At 32.1% G+C, this 21,242-nt stretch overlaps 1 protein-coding gene across 1 annotated transcript; it reads right to left on the bottom strand.

The window, feature by feature from the left end:
• Positions 1-1,720: 1,720 nt before the first annotated feature.
• Positions 1,721-18,698, bottom strand: LOC134710749 (uncharacterized). The gene is made up of 13 exons (XM_063571148.1): positions 18,481-18,698; positions 17,105-17,250; positions 13,504-13,593; positions 11,869-12,025; positions 11,375-11,420; positions 10,846-11,004; positions 8,497-8,552; positions 7,840-7,977; positions 6,343-6,514; positions 5,896-6,003; positions 4,644-4,859; positions 2,968-3,181; positions 1,721-1,851 (listed from the first exon to the last, which is right to left on the bottom strand). The coding sequence occupies exons 1-13, from the start codon at positions 18,660-18,662 to the stop codon at positions 1,814-1,816; spliced, it is 1,722 nt and encodes a 573-aa protein (XP_063427218.1). The 5' UTR covers positions 18,663-18,698; the 3' UTR covers positions 1,721-1,813.
• Between the last annotated feature and the right edge of the window lie 2,544 nt (positions 18,699-21,242).

Below are 21,242 nucleotides of genomic sequence, written 5' to 3'. Positions count from 1 at the left end.
TGATGTTATTCTCATCGGATTTTGTCTAATGCTCAGTCCGTTTCTGTGTGTGTTTCATTTAATGTTTTGTCGTTGTTCTTCTCTTATATTTAATGCGTTTCCCTCAGTTTTACTTTGTTACTCCGATTTGGTTTTTTGTCCATAGATTTACTAATTTTGAACAGAGGTTTACTACTGTTGCCTTTATTTGACATGAGCGTCACTGATGAGTTTTGTGTAGATGAAAGACGCGTCTGGCTTATAAATGTATAAGCCTGGTACATTTGATAACTATAAGAATGTAGTAATGTTTTATTGTTTTGTTTATTTGTGTATTTCTCTGTTCTGAATGTTCTACTATTTATTGGTGTTGTAGTCCTATCATGTATAGTTGTCATTTTAGTGTTATATTTAACACTAAAATGACAATGGAGGTTTGGCTAGCCACAAAACCAGGTTCAAACCATCATTTTCTTAAAACTTCCTATACCAAGTCAGGAAAATGGCAATTATTATCTTATAGTTCGTTTCTGTGTGTGTTACATTGTCGTTTGGTTTGTTTTTTGTTTTTTTTTCACTGAAGTGTTTCTGTTGTTTCGTTGTTTTCCTCTAATGTTTGATATTTTCCCCTCAGTTTTAGTTTGTAAACCGGATTTGATTTCTGTCAATCGAATTATGAATTTCGAACAGTGGTTTACTACTGTTGTCTTTATCTATCCATTATTAGATCTTTCTACTTCTCCGTGGAAAGACGTATTGGCTTTGTAATGATTTTATTTTCCAACTTATATATTTCTCGCGGTTTTTTTTTTGTATATGATAGGGTACAGCTAATACGTTTTTGAAACTTACCCTGTTTAACTGAACACTTTTGTGTGAAACACTGTTTTCTTGATATGACATTTCTTTCGAAACCGTAAAAGATCGCGCAGAATTTATTTTTCCAAATAGCTCGATATTTCCCCAAAGAGTTACTTTTCGTTTTGACCGAAGAGTTATGAAGACTCCATATTTTTCTATTTTTGAAATAAGAGATATGTTTTTGAAAATGGTAGACCATAATAGATAAAGCCCTTGTGTTTACGTCCTTAGTCCACTTAAAGAAAATTTTGGTCACGGTCAAAGATAATGGTCATGTTTTAAATTTAAAATTAGCTTTTTATTACTAACTTTCAGAAACTGTATAAGATACTGACAAATATGTTTTCTTTTAAAATTGTTATATGCCACATGTTAAAACACATACATTTTGTTTGGAAAGATACGTTTGCATTAAATAGAAGTTTTTCCCCTTTCATTTTTAAAACTAGCTGTATAGTGACATATCTCATCAATAATAAATAGTAGAGACCTAGAGTCTTTTGATTTGAGGTCCTTACTTTATGACCTTATTATTAAGGTCAAGCTCATAGGAAAATTTGATGTTCAAGGCTTTTAGTTCATACTGATACATGACAAAGCCATGGAACGTTTTGCTTAGGTTGGAAGCCATATGACCTTGAAAAATCCATCATGCAGAGACACTGTGTGAACCAGAAGATGCAGTTTTTTGTACGTATTATATGTAAAAATATAATGCACCATTTTATGTGTAATCAGTGTCAAGTGAACTTTCATTTTAACATCGAAAAGCGCAAATTATCACCCTTATGTTAATGAAACAAAACGAGTATAGAAATCATATATTTTTGATGAAATCAGCATACATTTGGCTATCATCTGACACTGGAAATAAAATTTTTGACTCGATTATATTATTTTTTTCATATCAAAATACATGGTTTTATATAAGTGTCTGTTTTGTTTGCCAACACGTTGTTGTTGAGATAATGGTTTATCCGAAGGCAACATTCGAAACATGAATGTTTTGTCCTGAAAGAAAATCAAAAGAAAGATTAATTTGAAATTTCAGCAGCATCTACATTGTAACTGTAATCGGAAAATAGTTTTTCTATTTTAAAGTAAGTAGTGTTTGGTCTTATCCCAATATACCATGCTAATCCTAAGATTTTAAAACACTCAAGAGTATATTCTCTGATTTTAGAAAATAATCAAACCATGATTATTACAAGGCATTTCGATCTATTGCACTAGATGATCGCACACTTAGTTCAAACATAATAATGGTTTACTTTTTAAATTGTTACTTGGATGGAGAGTTGTCTCATTGGCACTCACACCACATCTTCCTATATCTATAAACCATTTCCATAGATATGCAAAAAGTAAAATCACAAAAATACTGAACTCAGAGGAAAATTCAAAACGGAAAGTCCCTAATCAAATGGCCAAATTAAATGATAAAAGCACATCAAATGAACGGATAATAACTATCATATTCCTGACAAGGAGAGCAAACTGACTTTAGATAAATCTAATATAAACAGCAAGAATTGTCCTTTTATAGATTTTGGAAATGTCTATTAAAATACGTCCCTATTATTAATTTACCGTTATTGGATGGCGACGGGACTGTCACGATGAGTCTATTTATACAACTTTGGTCTCAGTTCTTTCTACTTAATCAATATTTTAGTTTTGTAATTATTTCCTACTTATTGATACTTAAGTTTCTTAGTACTACTTTGATAAATGTTTTTGAGGTAAAAAAAAAATATTAAGCATACATGCCAAAATATAACATCAAAATTAACTCTACCATCATACAATAGGAAAAACCTTTTCGAATAGCTTATTGAATTTATCGAGCAACAAAACAAATAAGTATATATGGAAATTAATAGAAAAAATTAAGCTGATTCATTTTACTTCAGTTGTTCATTCTTTTTGAAAGTGTATCAGATGCTTATTTAACTTTTGTTCTACATCTTTCCATACATGTATCTCCTATCCAGGATGATAAAGAATTATTGATGTAAATGTATGGAAACACATCGAACTAACATATCAAAACTTTAAAGCTAATAAGTTTGACAGACAAGTATAATATCTAATGAAGATAACGACTTATTTCATATATGAATTTACCTGTTCCTTGTAAATGAATCGTTGCCGTTCGTGCTTGGGTAAAGCTTACATTCTCTGTGTGAATCGTTTTTCCGTTTTGTTTAAGTATCAACTGGTGTTCACCATAGAAAACTCTCGTATTCACTCTATGATTAGCACCATTAAAATTGTGACTTTCGTTTGTTCTAAATCTTTGGTGGAATAATTCGATCCATTTTCTTCCTGCAGCATTTGGCTATATAAAAAATATAACCAATACAATAAAGTAATGTTAACATAATATATAGATTAATATTCATCCAGTGTGTAATTGATGTCATGACTAGAATGGCTATGGCAAATTGCATTAAACGTTCTACCTTTTTCCTGATATTGCATGTTATACCGTATAGCGGGTTATTTTCGCGGGTGTAAAATTTCGCGATTTTCATTGAATAAGGTATACGAAATAATTTGGCGGTTATTATTTTGGCGGATTGAAAACTTTTATCAATACCTTTGTATGTACACTTTTAATTTGGCGGAATTTATTTTGGCGATTTTGTTCTATCCGCGAAAATACGCGAAAATTTACACCCCGCGAAAATAACCCGCTATACGGTATTATTTTTGCAGAGAGAGAGAGAGAGTTTTGTACCAATCATAAAGTATTTTATTGATTCCCTTCATGTTTTTTGGTAAATTGTTTATTCACCTATTGTTCTTACTTTGCATTTTAATCTCTAATTTAGTTTGTCATGATAAATACATAACCACAGTCTCCTTAAAACTTGATATGAAAAATATCAATGCCACTGAGAAGTAATATGCTCCATTTTTTTGCTTAAAAAACAAACCGTTGTTACATCGCCGGAAGTTATCACATTATACTCATTCAGGAATAATTTATTATTTGGTTCTAATGCATGTATCCAATCAAACATCTTCTGTGTAATATGTGGATCGTGTGTTAAATCCTCAAACGGACTGTGACTGTCTATGTGTACAGCGCTGAAACTTATAAAGCGCACGCTGATGTGAATTACTTAGCTAATTGTTATTTTTTTCAACTGATGTTGTCTTGTCATTAAATTTCCTTTCAGTACGGGCCGTATTGTACAAAATTAAATAGAATATACCACATACCACCGGTGCCAGATGGAAGCTTAAACAAATCAACTACATCAAAAGTCTTTTGTTTACTTTCAAAATGGATCACAGACTTCAACAGATGTGTTTGCTAATAATTCAGCAAACACACTGCAGTTTAGAGTGAGGGTCAAGCCTGAATAGTTTGGAGTCAGAATATTGTGTAAGGGTGAAATAACCTCACTTGACTGAAAGAGAATCGGCTATATCGTTAAAAGTAAGACTGAGATTGTAGAACTATTGAAAACAGGTATGACCATGTTCTGTAACATTTGCGATAGAATCATCAACAGCAATTAAGCAATATATATCATACAGCATAATATACATTGAATAAGAAACTGGTCAAAAGTTTTTAATTTTTATTTACGGTTAACTAACGTGTGGTTTATTACAAGAGAACGGTCCAATTTGTCAAAAGATAACTGCATGACTGAAACCCCTTATTCATTATTTGCTTCATTTGAGCTTGTATCATTATTTCTGCTTTTATGTGAGAAGATTCAAATAAGCTTTTTAAATTATGCTATTATGTCCCAGATATAAGTACTACTTAATTGAATACTTACAGTTACGTTACTTCCGGTTGCTAGAGAAAGTGTTTTGTCATATATTGCATTTTCCCAGAATCCCCAAAGTAGAACACCCTCTATTGCTGGGTGACTGAAAAACATTGTCATTACATTGTCCAATGCGGTTGCCTTATTGTTTTCATTAGCATCTTTAAAGGTTAGTTCAGTAATCCATATCGGTAATCCAGCCTCTGCAACTTTATCAAGTCTATACTGAAATATAATGATAATCGCAAACGCTTTTTTGAAAAAGAAAAAAAAAAAAAAAAAATTGAATGTCAAGTGATCTTACCAAATCTTAAATCAAGAATTCCCCGAGCAAAAAAATATATTATTGTTATTATGCGAATAAGAAATAATAAGGATTTACGATACTTCGAAATGAATATACACATTATAATATTTTCATATTCCTTTGGAGTGTATATAATATACAATCCGATTATTTCCCGCATCTGTCGACAAATACTCGTGTTTGTCCTAAGAGAAATATAAATATATAACAATTTTTAATCGTGATGTATAAAATTTAATCAAACCATGACCACATATAAGCAGACTGTCTGATTCTGTTATTTTTGCAAAGTGAATGTAACACTTTGCTAGAATAAAACACTTATTTATAACAAAGGTATCGAAACAGTTCAATTCGTTGCATTTATTCAAAATATAATATAATACCACTTTAAAATTCTCTTCAAAACTGATTTTGTTCAGCCCTTTAAAAACACTTCTGTTCTGTAGTGTCAACCTCTTTAAAACTGGAATCTTTATAGGTGTAAGTAGTCTATAGAGTATAGTTTTCAAGTAGATAGTCACGGGAGACTCCTTTTGAATTGGAACGCTTGAAGCCTGAGATATTTTTTATAACCAATATTTGAAATAAGGCTTTAGGTAAAAATATTTTAAAAGTCCTCAACCTGGTTCAAACGTTGTAGAGCTGATTTAACATAAAGGACCAAATGTAAATCCAAGTCTTCAAAAGAAACCAAAGTTTGGCACAATGGAGATGGATCTCTTATTTTCAAATACTCTGCAAAAGTTTATTATTAATAGCAAATTTCAATTAATTTTTTTTTTTTTTTTATAAAAATAAGATTCTTGTATTTAATCGATCAGAAGAAAGTTGCATATTTTTTTTTAAACGACGTCAATACTGAACTGCTTTTAAAGTGTGGGTTTTTAACAATACGCAAAAACTCATCAAATTACATAAACATTTTAGCTATATTTTTTATAATTAGTTTACCTTTAAAACATCTAAGTTGATGTTGCTTGAGCCAAAATGTCCTTGTATGCCCATTCCATAAATGGGTACTCCACTGTCTTTATATCTCTTACCAAGACTTTTGAAGGGCTAAAATATGTAAATTTACTCATATGTTATTACAGTTTCTCATCGAATTAAAATGCATTCGTAATCTTAAACGTTCTACCTTTTTCCTGATATTGCATGTGATATTATTTTTGCAGAGAGAGAGAGAGAGTTTTGTACCAATTATAAAATATTTTATTGATTCCCTTCATGTTTTTTGGTAAATTGTTTATTCACCTATTGTTCTTACGTTGCATTTTAATCTCTACTTTAATTTTGCCTGATAAATACATAACCACAGTCTCCTTAAAACTTGATATGAAAAATATCAATGCCACTAAGAAGTAATATGTTCCACTTTTTTGCTTAAAAAAAACAAACCGTTGTTACATCGCCGGAAGTTATCACATTATACTCATTCAGGAATAATTTATTATTTGGTTCTAATGCATGTATCCAATCAAACATCTTCTGTGTAATATGTGGATCGTGTGTTAAATCCTCAAACGGATGGGCATGAAGATTTTCATTGTTAACATCCCAATGTTCCAGTCTAAAAGTACAATAAAATTTACCAATGAGGAGATTATTTCATAACGCACTTGTAAAATTAAGATATACTACCTTAAGATTTCAATAGATAATCCCATTGAAATATAGTGGAGATGAATCATCTTTTAAAATGTGACATTGGAAACTGAGTGTAGATTGAGTATTTTAAGCTTTCTTTAGGAGATAGTGAATAATCTGGGATACGATAACAATTTTTTTTTTCAGTCTTTGTGAATCTAAATATATGATCTCTAATTATTTTATGGAGCTCGTTATTTTTCGGTACCTTTACGTTTGTGTGCTAATTCAGATAAAAGGAAGAGGAGATTAGGTTCTCAAACTGTTGCTTTTTCTATGGTCGGGTTGTTGTCTCTTTGATACATTCCCTATTTCCATTCTCAATTTTAATTTTAGGTTCTCAAAAGACAACCTTAACCCTCAAATGTAATTATGAGTCTATCCAAACGTAATAAACTCGTCAGCAAATATCTTATTACTATTCGTTTATCCGGAAATTTGGTACCTGTTTAAATCTGTTATAGTCTCTGATTAATGTCTTATACTATAAGACAATCCCAGCAAAGTTTGGAATACATATAAAAGTGATTATCAACTGAGTCCTCAAATTGATACCAAAGTATCAACAGTATTCCGCTGTTAAAAAGTTTAAAAATGACAAAAAAGACCATCAGCAGTGGTACCGAATGAGTGGTAGAATAAACGTATGAGTCTATTTTCTGTTTGTATGATATATTTTTTTCTATTTGAAATCCAGATATATAATTTATTTGAGGGCACGAAAACATAAAAACAAATGAGTCTGACCAAAAGAGATACAAATAAGACAGTGCTCTACTTTGTATGAGAGTGTTGCAAATGTGCGATACTAATCATGATGCTTTTATAAGTAGTGATAATTATAGATTATCGTTGGTTATCTCAACGAGATTGATTTTCTCGCTTGAGCCGGACACGGCGAAAGCGAGAAAAGCAATCGAGTTGAGATGACCAATGATAATCTGTTTATCGCTATTTTACCTTTGATGATGTTGTCAGTTTCATGTCAATTTCATTAGCAAAGCCTCTTTGCTTCTTAGTTTCTAGCGATAATTTTCCATCTCAAGCGAGCAGCATGATATGAAAATTATCACAAAAAAAGATCAAAGGAAAAATGCACAAAATAGCGATAAAGTATTATACTAATCCATAATTATCTTCTTATATCATTTGATTTGATAGGTTGCCATTAGAGTAACATGTAAGATGACCCAAGATACAGTTAAACAAGATGTGAAAATATATATTTAAAAAACGCTAGACACTTACGTTCCTTTAGAATGAGAGACCATATCATTTACTCTCTTGTGCATCAGTTGTAACGCCTGTGATGATGACATACCTTTCAACCACTCGGGTACATGATTCGGGTCATCCCAAAACATATTATGGCCACGTACCTTTATCCTTTTTTAGTAATAAAAGTATTAATAACATTCAAACAAACTGTATGGATCTCTGCAAAGCTTTACTTTCGAAATAAAACGTTGAAATGTATATTTAACAGTTTCAATAAACTCATGTAAATACCCTTCATTTATACCAGAAAAAAGACTAACACATTTTCAACTTTACGCATTTACCATCTGTATGCTGCGAATCGATATAAACGTACACTATTGGCGAAGGACTGTTCACTGTACAAAAGAAAGTTAAAACTATCCGCAATTTTAAATGATCAAGTACACTTCAAATCTAAATTGTATATAACCAGAGTCATATTTGAATAAAGGAATATTTTTTTCAATTCATCTGTTACAAAACCTAGGAATGGTATTTTATTTAATTGAGAAAATACAAGCAATACAGTGTATTGAGTGATGTTATTTCAATTACAGTGCCAACATAGTTTAATTGGAGAAAAACAGCATAATTCGCTTCAATTGTTTGAGTATGCTATCGTTCTTATTCTATTCACATAATTACCCATGAGCTCTCAATTTTCTTACGGCGTCCATTCCTTTGTTATAGTTTATATGACCCTGAAATAGATGTGTATGACACAATTTTAGGTAAAACATTATAGTAGGTATTTATGCCATGCTAGAATTAGAACTTTTGAATGATTATAAGATATCTGCAAATTTTAGATTAGAGCTTTGTAAAGAAGTTCACTTCTTTTAAGAATTTCTTCAAATATGAAAAATAATGAATGTTATTAAAATTAGCGATGTAAATCTGAAGAAAATTATAATAGATTATTGTTGGTCATCTCAACGAGATTGATTTTCTTGCTAATGCGGGATTCACACATTGCCGATTATTGCTCCCGGTTAAGATCAGACAGCGATACGGCATGAAAATTGAAAAAGTCGGATTAGTATCCTCAATTATCTGGAATGTCCTATTATTGTCTGAACGCAGTCGTTTTAGTTCGTAACAGATTCCTAAAGGTCGGGAATGGTCCGAGTAGTTCGGCAAAGCACCCCGACAGTTAAGTGCGTCCCGTAACATTCGGGGAATCTCAGCCGATTTTGTCTAGTCGGATTACAATCGTTCCTATGGCGTGACAGATTCTGCTGTATCGAATCGAGTTCCTAACAATGTTCTGTGTATTCGGGACGGTGTCCTATGATACAGGAATGATCTGGGGGAATTTTTCATTGCTGTTTTTCTACCGATTGAGTCCAGATTGCATCCAGATCTTGTCGATTGCGAACCGTTTTTGCCGAAACCGTTCTAAAACAGTCCCGTTATTAGTTTTAAATTCGTCAATGATACCCACGTCAGAGTCCCGACAATTACAGAATACAATAGGACTGAGACAATACTTAGCCGTTTGCAATTCGATAGAGCGGACCGTGATAGGATTACGTTCCGACAGTATCTGAACGTCCCGAGTATACCGACAGTTTTCGAACGGATAACTTCCGTCAGGGTCTATTCACTGTCTTGTTATTATATGATCTCTGTCGGATTACATACGAGAGAATCGGGACGTAGTCGTGACAGACTCGGTCGAATTTTACCTGGCGAAAAATATAAATCGGATTAGAAGCGGATTTAGAACGGGATTATCGGGATAAATTCCCTTGGAAACGGTTGAATATCGACGCTTCCTGAACAATATCTGATTGTTGTCGTGATTAAAAAAAAATAACAAATTTTAATGAAAGTTGGAATTTCCATCCACGATTTATAGGATCTTGATCAGACTTTTAATAAAGGAGTAGGTCCGGTAAGAGCCCTCTTTGGCCTCAAAATAGAGCAGTTTTACAAAATTGATCTAATGTTAACTTTTAGTTATTTATTTAACAGTAGAGTGCTTCTGATACATAAATATTGGCTATTTTTTACTATAAAATGCACATATATCGGGTACTGGCACCTTAAAGTCATGCTAAATTACTGAATTCTGAACGTCAAGGACGGCAGTAAAAATCGTGAATGTGTGACCCCAGCTTTAAGGTAGTAAGGTAAAATGAGATTGAGATGACCAATGATAATCTGTTTATCGCAATGTTACTTATGATGATGTCGTTAATTTCATTGACAAGAGAGTTATGGATTATTGTTTGTCAATTCAATGAGATTGATTTTCTCGTAAAGCCAGTACGACAAAAGTTAAAAAAGTAATCGAGTTGAGATCACCAATAATATTCTAATTATCACTATTTCACTTATGACGGTAGTGTAAATTTCATTGACAACGGACACAATCGCCCTTTGTTTTTATATACCTTAACTGTAAATACGAGAGTTCAGTACGTTTCTATTTTTGAATGGGCAAGGATTTGTTTAGTCTTATTGTACAAATCCTTGGAATATGAGATTAACCTTCTTATATTAACACCTACTTTTTTTAGTTGAATTCATTCAGATTGGTCCACTTCATCTTTATTGAGAGTATGGAAAAAAGTTTAATTGTAGAACAGTGATTTCTTGGCACAAAAATAGACCAAAAAAGGGTAAAAATTTATGAAAAATGGAAAAAAAACCATCAAAATTTGGTACTTTCAGAGGGCCTTAGCCAAAGAAAAGCGCACCACCATATGATCTTTTCTTCACCAATCATTGTTTTATAGTCATAAAAACTAAAAGATCAGGTTTTAAAAAAAGTTTAATTCTAGAAATTGGTGGCTCCTCAAAGACCTACAACTGTGTACATCCTTAACCTGGTGATATAAATCCTAAAGTAATGAATATAAATCCCAAAGTAATGAATATAAATCCTAAAGTAATGAATATAAATCCTAAAGTAATGAATATAAATCCTAAAGTAATGAATATAAATCCTAAAGTAATGAATATAAATCATAAGTAATGAATATAAACCTTCGTCCATTCCATTAGTTTCCACTTCAGTGCGTTTTCTGGTACTCCCCACTCAAAATTATCAATAATGAACTGTTGATAAGCAGTATGTGAACTGTCTGTAACATATGGAGCATTAAAAGCTGTTCCAAAAGCGAATTTACTTTTTGTCTGCTTAATCTGTAGAAGAAATATTTAAAACTATGATATTTGTGAAGATTTTGACATTATGAGAGTATTAATTTAAATCAAACATTTTAGACTACTTCATTGCCGATATGCCATGTTTTGTATCTTTTGTTTTATTCTATTAAAATTGATATTCGCCGTGCCAGACTGATAACTGGTTAATTGTTGGTTTTTTTTCTCTTTTGTTTGACACTGTCATATCACTATCAAGATTTTAATACAAAATAAGTGCAAGTAGTTTTTTTGGTTTTGTTTTATAAAGTGTTAATGATTAAATCTTAAAACACCTAAACATTATACTTTTACTTTGATTTCAGATATGATATTGTTGAAAATGTGATAAATTTAAGTTACTCTTTACCTGAACTGAAAGTCCACTTGTATCTAAATTACTCGCTGCATCAAGCCTAAAACAGTTGAAATTAAGAGGTGGTTCTTTCATATAATATACATGTCAATACTTGGGTCATTTAAAGAATTTTTTACTGTTTCAAAACGATTTGACTCATGTTTTGTTAAATCTGTTGGTCACATAACTATCCTTTATTATAAATGACCAGTTATTCCGGTTTTTTTAGAAATTATTATCATTGATAGAAAAATCCCCAATACAATATTTAATGGATTAACATTTCAAGACAAACACACCTTGAGGTTTTTTTTAAATCGACTGAAAACCTAGAATTACAGTGATCTTATAAAAGCATGCATAAAAAAAATGTTACTAGTAGCTAAGATATAAATTCTTAGAGAAAATTGAGTGTTCACTTGCATGATTTATCATATGAACACATATAAAACAAATATCATAATGTAATGAAATTTGTATGTCAATACTGAACAAGCTCTACTTACTTAATAGTGAGCGGCCCTTTTCTTATACTGTCTATCCGAGCGTTGGCATGTGCCCGCCACTGAGCGTCGTGTGTTATTTGTTCACAGCTGGCATAATCAACCATATAGTTTATCGACGGGTCCTCCACCTGTACATACACCTTTGCCTGGTTAACTCCTTCCAAAAGAAAAGTTGAAAAGACAATACAATATCCATATCAACATAATTGGGCCCTTGCATTATCAAATTAAAAAACACGAGTCAGTCAGATATCTTTAGACATATATTTTTGAATGTTTAATTTTGTGCTTAATGGCTTAAAAAAATTTCAGTTAATGAAAAACTGCAAACAAAACACAAAAAATGTTGAAGTTTTGAACTTGTTATATATTTTAGTTCTTATATAAACCAGTGGGGGAATACTCAATCTTCCTTAAGCTAAGGCGTATTTTTTTAGCCTGTCTATGTCAAATCTGACATAACTATCAAGGATAATAATTTCTAATAAAAACGGAATAACTGGGCATGTTAAAACATCTTACATTTGTGAATGGAAGCAGGGACTTATATATTGGTCTGAGTAAAGTAAATATGTTTAGTGTTTATTCATTAAAATGAAGACTCTAAAATAAGTTTGAGAGAATAATCATAGACACATTGGGCAAATTCATCTTATTTAAGGGAGGGGGTGTAGAAATAAGGTAAATTTTAAACAAAATAAATATTTATGTTACTTGGCGAAAAAAAAAAAAAAAGTGCCGAAAAATATATAGTTTTGGCGAAAGAGGTGGCTAAAAAAAATTGACCATGGGGAAACCCTGTTGGTCTCATTTTGAGATGTTCAGAAGATACCAATGAATTTAGCAAAATTTGAAAAGTTTAAAGATACTTTTTAATAAATTCAGATTCTTCTTCTATCATAAATGCTCTTTTGCTCTTGGTCACGAGGCACATTCATTTTTTTCAAAAGGGAATATGGAGTAAACATTGAAAACCAAGTCAAACTCATTAATCGAAAATAAACTGACAACGCCATATAAAGTGACACTTGTTAGATAACTATTATTTACTGTTTCCATCCAATATTTTCGCTTTTTACAGTGCGGAAGAGGGGTGTTTGCAAATAATATCTAAATTCTTAACTTTGGATATGTTTGTGTGTCTTTGGCGTCTGCAATTAAAATTCTTGAATCCGTTTATCAGAAGAAGAATTAGATAATGAGGAAGATATTTATTAAACAAATTCAAAAATTACTTATTTTAAATAGTAACATATCCAGGGTTGTGTCCAATATCGTAGCAGTTAGTATAGCCGCTATATCTTAGGAATAAATTTGTGTTGAACGATATTCTACGTAGCTTGCCTATCAAAATGACGTCATTATAAATAAAAGAGGGACAGTCAAACTCATAAATCGAAAATAAACTAAATATATTAAAAACCTTTCCGATGTCAGTTTGTGTACTCTAGATTGCATGAATTGTTGAGTTATCTAGATCTATTTAGCGACTAGGATAGCTACAAGTATATATTTAATAGCAAAAATCTAGGAAGCGCCATGTAACATCAACGATATTGAACGCAACCCATATGAAAATGAAACAACTATTACAAAAACTATTTTTGAGTCGAGAAGTGTAAAGTATTGATTTACCTGAGGGTATGTGAAAATCTCCACCAATTTCCTCAAAGTTTGAGCTTACCTCGTGAAACTTGTCATTACACAAACCCCGATAGTGGTGACCTGGAGTGAATTTATTCAAATTAGCATAAAAAAACTAGATGGTTAAATTTGTACACATAACTTGTCTTGTACATTTTCAGAATTATCAATATATAATTTGTTGACAGCATTTCACTGCAGTATTAGTAAATATACTTATTTTCCCTGTAAAAAGTATTTATATTCATGAAATACAATAGCGTTTACAGCTTACGGCACTTAAACAATGTAATACAAAAAAGGGAAAAAGGGAAAATCAATATTGAAATTACACAAGTTGAAATGTTAGCATTTTTTTTACTCCAATTTTAAAAAAAAAATATGAAAACGGGTTTGAGTAAAACGAAACATACGTAAAAACTGTACACCTCAATGATAACATAGATCACTCGGTTTCTATATCCTAAATAAGGGAAATCAAAACGTATTAACATTGTTAAGTAATCGCAACAATAGATTATGTGAGATAAAACAAAAAAACTAAAACATAATTTTAATTTCATCTTTACCATGAATAACCCTTGTTCAAATAGCTTCCTTGTAAGCCACATTCCTCAATAAAGGGAATCATCAAAGGAAAAGCTAGAGCTGGATTATCGTATCAACTATGACATAAATACTCCATATCACTTCCCAAGCAAGGTGCGAATTGCGGGGTAGATTATTTAGAATGCAATAAATAAAAGCAACAGAAGTAGACCGATGTTCAAAAGTCAGAAATCGATTAAGAGAAAACTAATCCGGGTTACAAACTAAAAACCGACGGAATCAAATTGACTTTAAGAAGAAAACAACGGAGCAAATATGTCAAATGTAACGTATTTATTAAAACTATCTCTCTCTCTCTCTCTGACAATTAGAATCAATAATTGATCTTTTTACAAACGTTTTTTCGTCCAATCAGCATAAGCTATGTTCTTGGCAGAGAGAAAGCATACATCAAATATCGCGACAAGAGATGATACGGGATGGACATCGTGTTGGACTAAACAACGCATACACTTTTGTCGACTTCTGGGCAGACTTTCACGTACTAATGAAACTAGAAAATCATAAAAAATCTTCAAGTGGATTTCACGTCGAAAAAAAAGGATGGACTTTCGAAGTTGAAAAGACCATTAATCGGTTGTATGTTAAAGATACGGTTAATGACTTATCGATCTCAACAAAATGTGCCATGCGATTGGTTAGTGATAAACTTGTCGACCTTGACAATACAGAATGGTACACAGAACTTTATAATGACAGATACAACACGGGAAATGGGAACAAGCTTCGGACATTTCGTATGTACAAAAGCTCTGTAGACACTGAAACATACGTTAAATCAAACATTTTTAGAATTGAAAGACATACTATGGCCCTCTTCCGCTCAGGCTCTCTTCCTGTCGCAATTAAAGTAGAGAGGTACTCCAGGCCGCCTATTCCTACAGAGGAACGGGTATGTGTATTGTGTGATTCTAGAGCAATTGAAGATGAAAAACATTTCCTACTGGAATGTCCTTTGTATAGACTATAGATCTAAGATATGACTTATTTTACGAATGTTCTAAACACATTACGAATTTTGACAATCTGAACATTAATGACAAATTTCTAAGTATTATGAATGGCACTGAAATCCAGCATTATTTTTGTAAAAGTCTACTTTTTATCCATAGAAAATTATTTTTATAATGATTCAACTTTTTTGTTATGCCTAATTTTAGACAAATTAAAGGGTTTTATCTATTTTAAAAGTTTATATTCTATAAATAGTTAATTTTTTATTTTATTTATTATTTAGACAATGTGATTCATGAACTGATATTCAATTATATATATGAAAATATTTGAGAATTTTTATCAATTTTGTGAAATGCGTATATGTTTTATATAAAACTAATTATTAGAGTTGCAAGCTCAGGATTATTTATTGTGGAAACAACGTATATTATTTTTAATATTCTATTTTTACGCTATTTTACTTTGTAAATATGTATTTAGTAAAACAGTGTCTCGTAAGTCAGTTTTTGGCTGGATATTGGTTGTTTTATTATGTATGTATATGTCGTGTACAAGTTGCGATTTTGTACAGGTTATAACATGTACAAAAATATTGTACATGTTATAACTTGTATGATGCAAAAATACAAGTTATAACATGTACAAAAGTACCTCATACATGTTATAACCTGTACAAAATATTGCTTAAAAATGGGTTTAACTTGTACAAAATTTAAAATAAATCTTAAAGAAGTAAAATATACATTTAAATTCACCAATGCATAAAGAACAACAAGGAAATATATGTTTCATGAATAATGTTGGCAAAATGTGTTTTCGTGTAATTGTATGTTTTATGCAGTCCATCATGGTTTAAATAAGTGTGAAACTATTTACTTAAAGCTTGCATTCCTCAATGGCAATTACATTATATACTAGTTTCTAAATTCTTCCAAAAAAATTTAAGAACGATTCTTAATCATTTTGGGAAATACTCCTCCCTCTCGTTTTTATAGCATGCAAAGACTAAAATAATGTCTTATATGCTTACACTGTAAAAGCAAGAGAGAGCTGAAATAGTTTTCATTGGACCACGCTTCATTATCAATATCTTTGGATCTACTCTTCAACATTTTTGGCCGTCAGCATGACTTATGTAAATTTATAACTCACTTTTTGTTTATAAACTATAAGATGAGGCAAATGTCATTTTGATGTTTTAATTATATATCGTCTACTTGGAAAGCATTAATTTGTAGCCTTTGGATGTTGTCTGCTCTATTGGCGGGTTGTTGTCGTTAGACACCTACCCAATTTCAATTCCCAATTTTATTTGTAGACACATCTATCCTGGATATCTTCTTATTTCTCTTAGTGTCAACTAGAATGAAAGTATTTTACTATTGCCTTCAAAGTGGACACACACAATTATAATTCATCAAATAAAGATATGTCCCGGCAAAGATAGTCGTAACAGGTCTTAGGAATGCTTCGTAATACCGACCCCTGGACATTTACTGTATCAAAAAAGGACAAAACACACTAACATGAAGGAATAATAAAAAAGATATGAAAAGGTTATTGAGGTCATTGAATAGCTAATATCATCTGTTGCGATAATAGGAAAATATCCTTATTTTTCGATTTTGTACAAGTTAAATTCATTTTTAAGCAATATTTTGTACAGGTTATAACATGTATGAGGTACTTTTGTACATGTTATAACTTGTATTTTTGCATTATACAAGTTATAACATGTATAATATTTTTGTACATGTTATAACCTGTACAAAATCGCAACTTGTACACGACATATATATTGTGTATGAATTATTTTTATTGCAATCAATAAATGACACTTAAATAAACAAATTATTTATTTATGCATTTCTGAACCAAAACAAATATTTTTCGTCCAATCAGCATAATTAAGCTATTTTCTTGGCAGAGAACTTGTTGTATGCATTTCTGAACCATGGGAGTAATTTTTATGGGACAAAGACTTTACCTATACACTGCCTTAAATCATTGTAAAATATATATTTACCATTTTGTTGATAATCGATATTTAGGTTAACATGAGCATACGACTTCCCGCTTCCAAGGTTAAGAAGCTTAATATAGATACTACACTTATATGAATGACCGCCCGTAACAGAGAACGTCTGCGCTATTCCAGCCCAGTTGTGATGTCTGAAATACATTTTTTGTTAAACATAGCATTAGTTAGAGTAAATAAGTTTGGTTTTTTTAATTTGTAAAGAGTTATAATTCTGGACCTTTTTGTTACTTAAAGGCACAAAATCAATTTTAAAAACATACATGCAGTTTAGGTGACAAAATTTCAAAAATCAGATATTGTAATTGTAATTGTAATAATTTTATTGCAAATCACCATACAATATAATGCTATAGCATCAACAACACATATAATATAGTAAGCGACATAATATAAATGAAAACAGAAATCAAAATAATAACCATATAAAACAAATAGTACCATATATAATCTACTTTATCAGTTAAGGCCGTAGTTTCCAGTTTTCATTTAACAAACAACAAAGTTTTAATACCAAAGTTCTTCAACATGTTTGAATAAGTGATAAATATTTTGACATATTAGGCCAAGAACAATAACATTTTAAATTAGGCAAAAATCTTAAACGCAAACGTCTAGACTATAGGCTATTATTTCGATATTACCAATTTTTCTCTTATTAGTTCAACAGAAAAAAAGACTACAATTTTGAACATTTTCAAAATATCCAATTTTTCACAATCCAACGTACTAGAACGCCAGCTTTTCATAAACTGATCATAGAGGCGTAATTGCAAAACATCATATGAAAAAATTACATTTTCTTGGTTATACCATAAAAAAATTATAACCAAGATCATTTCACAAGGTACAAACATTTGACGCCTAGTTTGTTTTATTATCAACACCTAAAATTCTTATTCTAGTGCATCATTGTTCATTTTGATTTGCTAACGTCATCGTTTTTCATGGCATTCATTCACAATTGATACTTTGAAAAATACGCGTAAATAAAGACGACATATGACTTTCAAATGTATGATTTGACGTTGTTGTCTGTACGTTTAAAAAGAGATAACAATATTGAATGTTAAGCTCCGACGGCATCAATTTGTGATTTGACGGTCGCAAATACCCGATAACTGTCTCTGCTAAAGTGTCGCCAGTAAACTTATTTTCTGACCTTAATTCAAACCACCAATTGATGCCGTCGAAACTTGAAATACAATACAGTTATCTCCTAAATGAAAGTTCTTGTCAAAACAAAATAAAACAATCTTTCAAAGTAAAAAACAAAAACAATTCAAATTCAAACAGCTCTCAGTGAAAACGTCTTAGATTTAACGCTGTTCGAACATGACTATGATGGACACGATTCAACCCACCTGCCACTAACTTCTACACTATGTTGTCCATGATAATGATTGCTTCCTTGAATAATTTTTGCACTGCAATCCTGGCAATCCCATGGAGATAAATTTCCGTTTTCAAAGTCACCATTCCCTAGCAAATTTGCAGCATTTGAATTGCAGATGAAAATAAATAAAGCAATCACAGGCAGTAACATTGTCGAACTTCTGGTGTGACCGATATCAGTTATATAACGACAAAGGTTCACTTATATACTAGCTTACCTTCAAAGATAATATCGGGAAATGAACATACGTTCCAATAATATACAATTTACAGAAGAGCTGGTTATTACTTCAGGTAATTATAATGTCCTGAAATGATCAAAATAAGGAATTGCATTCAGATTTTTACTTTAAACCGAATATTATATGCAAAGGTGTTTTTGAAACACAGTTAATTAATGGGGATAAACTATAATACATACTTCAAATACTGAGAAGTGAAAGTGCATGTTAAAATAATGTAAATTGTCTCTTTCGAATAACGAGTTAAGCTGGTGATAATTCCATGGACACTTACATTTATATTTGAGTAGGAATATGTCAATTGCCTGAAGCATTTTGGCCATTTAACTTTCAATTACCTTAATACATCCTGTTTGAAAGATGCGTAGTTCCGTCTTCAGGTGAATCCTCCATCCTCGGCTGTTTCGGCGCTGTCCACTACAACCTCCAGAGGTGCGCCGACTGGAGTGATCAAGTCCCAGCCCGAAACCACTTGGCTATCCATCCCTGCCTCTTCACTTTACTGCTTCCACTGTTCTGACCTTTTTCTCCATAACCACATCGATGCTGTCTCTGCCTCTTTACACAAGTTCCCTATTAGTTTACTTCTTTCCCCTCCAACAATACCAAGTGCTCTCAATGCTCGCCACATAGACTGACCCTCTGCTTCCCACTTCCACTGGAAATAACCAAAACCGCCATCTATTGTCTCTACATCATTCTGCAAGTAGATCTTGGTACTTTAGTCTCTTTCTTTCGTAGGCATCTTCTATTCATTCTTCCCATGGTACAGTTAGTTCCAGCAGGATTGCCTGTTTTGTTGAGGCGGACCAAATGACGATGTCAGGTCTCTGGTTTGTTACTGCAATCTGTGGCGGGAATTGTAACTTCTGTTTAAGATCTACCAACATTTGCCAATCAGTTGCTGTTACCAGTAAACCACTTCCTTCCACCTTCTTCTTCTGACCTTTCTCTCCTTCCTTAACAAAATTGACAAAAGTAAGTCTTTCCTTGTTTTTCCTTGGCTTCCTGATGTTTCTCTCTAGGGTGTCTGCTAGTGTCCCTAATACTTTGTCGTGCCGTCATGTATACCTCCCGTCTTTCAAAGCACTCGAGCATGATGATAATATGTGCTCCAAGTTTGCTGGCTTACCACAAAGAACACACTTTGGGTCATCTATCAATCCCCATGTTGCTAGATTTGTTGGGCTTGGCAATACATCATATACTGACTCCAGCTTAAATTGCAACCTATGTGGCTCTATCTTCCAGATTTCATTCCATCCTAACTTCTGCTGTCTTGCTCCCTCCCAGTTTAACCAGCTTCCCTGCTTCTTAATACTCACTGCCTTTACCATTCTACTTTCTTCTTCCATTGATCGTACCTCTTTCATTACCAGATGACTTTTTTTCTTCCACTGTAGCTGTTCTCCATTTTGCTGTAGGTGTAACATCCAGCCCCTGTCTTCCAACTGCAACATACATCTAAAATTAATACATCTAACACAAAGGTTCATGGTTCGATTCCCGTTTGGGATGAAAATTTCAGGAACTCAATTTTCGTCTCTCCCTTGACACCATTTGCGAGTATGGTCTTGAGGAAACGATGATAGTCCGTCGGACGGGACGATAAATGGCTGACCCGTGTTAAGAGAGAGCCATATCTCTTGCACATTAAAGACACCCTTGTAGATTTCGAAAAAGAGTAGGCTAATGCCACTACAAGGCAGCACTCGCACCCGCAAAGTGGAAAGGGATTAATATAAGTTGCAAAACTTGTTTCACAATCCACTATAAATAAATATGTTTAAACTATATCTAAAATTTAAACTTTCAATCTTTCCTTGCTATTTAGATACCTTTAAGACTTCAAAGATATTCATGAAAATAAGATTTACCCATAAGAGAAGCTGTTTACAAAGACAAAAGAGACATCATGCATTTTTTTTGTTCAAGCTTGGTTTTAATTTAAGCATATGAAAACGACTTACAAAATGTATTTTATGTTATGTGTTAATCCAACTTAACTCTTATTCCAATCAAGAAAAGCTCTTTTCGTATTAACCATGCATATAATGGTTTACTTTTTAAATTGTTATTTGGATGGAGAGTTGTCTCATTGGCACTCACACCACATCTTCCTATATCTATATAATTTGTAGGTGTTTCTGATTATTTTGCATAGAATTAGTGTAATATCATTTCAACTTCTCATCCCTCGAAGATAAGCATGACTAGAGTTGGGATTCTTCAACCGAGAGAAAATGTATTTTTACTTCGTACTTTATTTGGCCTCTTCTGGAACTTTTTTTATTCGAGCGTCACTGATAAGTCTTTTGTAAACGAAACGCGCGTCTGGCGCAAATACAAAATGTGTATCCTGATATCTATGATGCGTTTATTTAGATGCAAGTTGCAACAATACAGGTTTTCATAGTTGCAACAGTACAAGTTTTCATAGTTGCAACAACACAGGTTTTCTTAGTTGCAACAATAAAAGTGTTCATAGT

Source organism: Mytilus trossulus, chromosome 1 (assembly GCF_036588685.1).
Source record: "Mytilus trossulus isolate FHL-02 chromosome 1, PNRI_Mtr1.1.1.hap1, whole genome shotgun sequence".
Taxonomy (NCBI): domain Eukaryota; kingdom Metazoa; phylum Mollusca; class Bivalvia; order Mytilida; family Mytilidae; genus Mytilus; species Mytilus trossulus.
Note: the sequence above shows the minus strand (reverse complement) of the source record. Positions and strands in the feature narration are given on the sequence as shown.

Excerpts from the sequence above, each read along its gene's own strand:
- LOC134710749 (XM_063571148.1), bottom strand. The coding sequence starts at position 18,662 with ATGTTACTGCCTGTGATTGCTTTATTTATTTTCATCTGCAATTCAAAT. Across the intron at positions 17,251-18,480 it reads AGTGTAGAAGTTAGTGGCAG|ACATCACAACTGGGCTGGAA; the intron begins GTGGGTTGAATC and ends AATGTATTTCAG. Across the intron at positions 11,005-11,374 it reads CAAGTGGACTTTCAGTTCAG|ATTAAGCAGACAAAAAGTAA; the intron begins GTAAAGAGTAAC and ends TTTCTTCTACAG.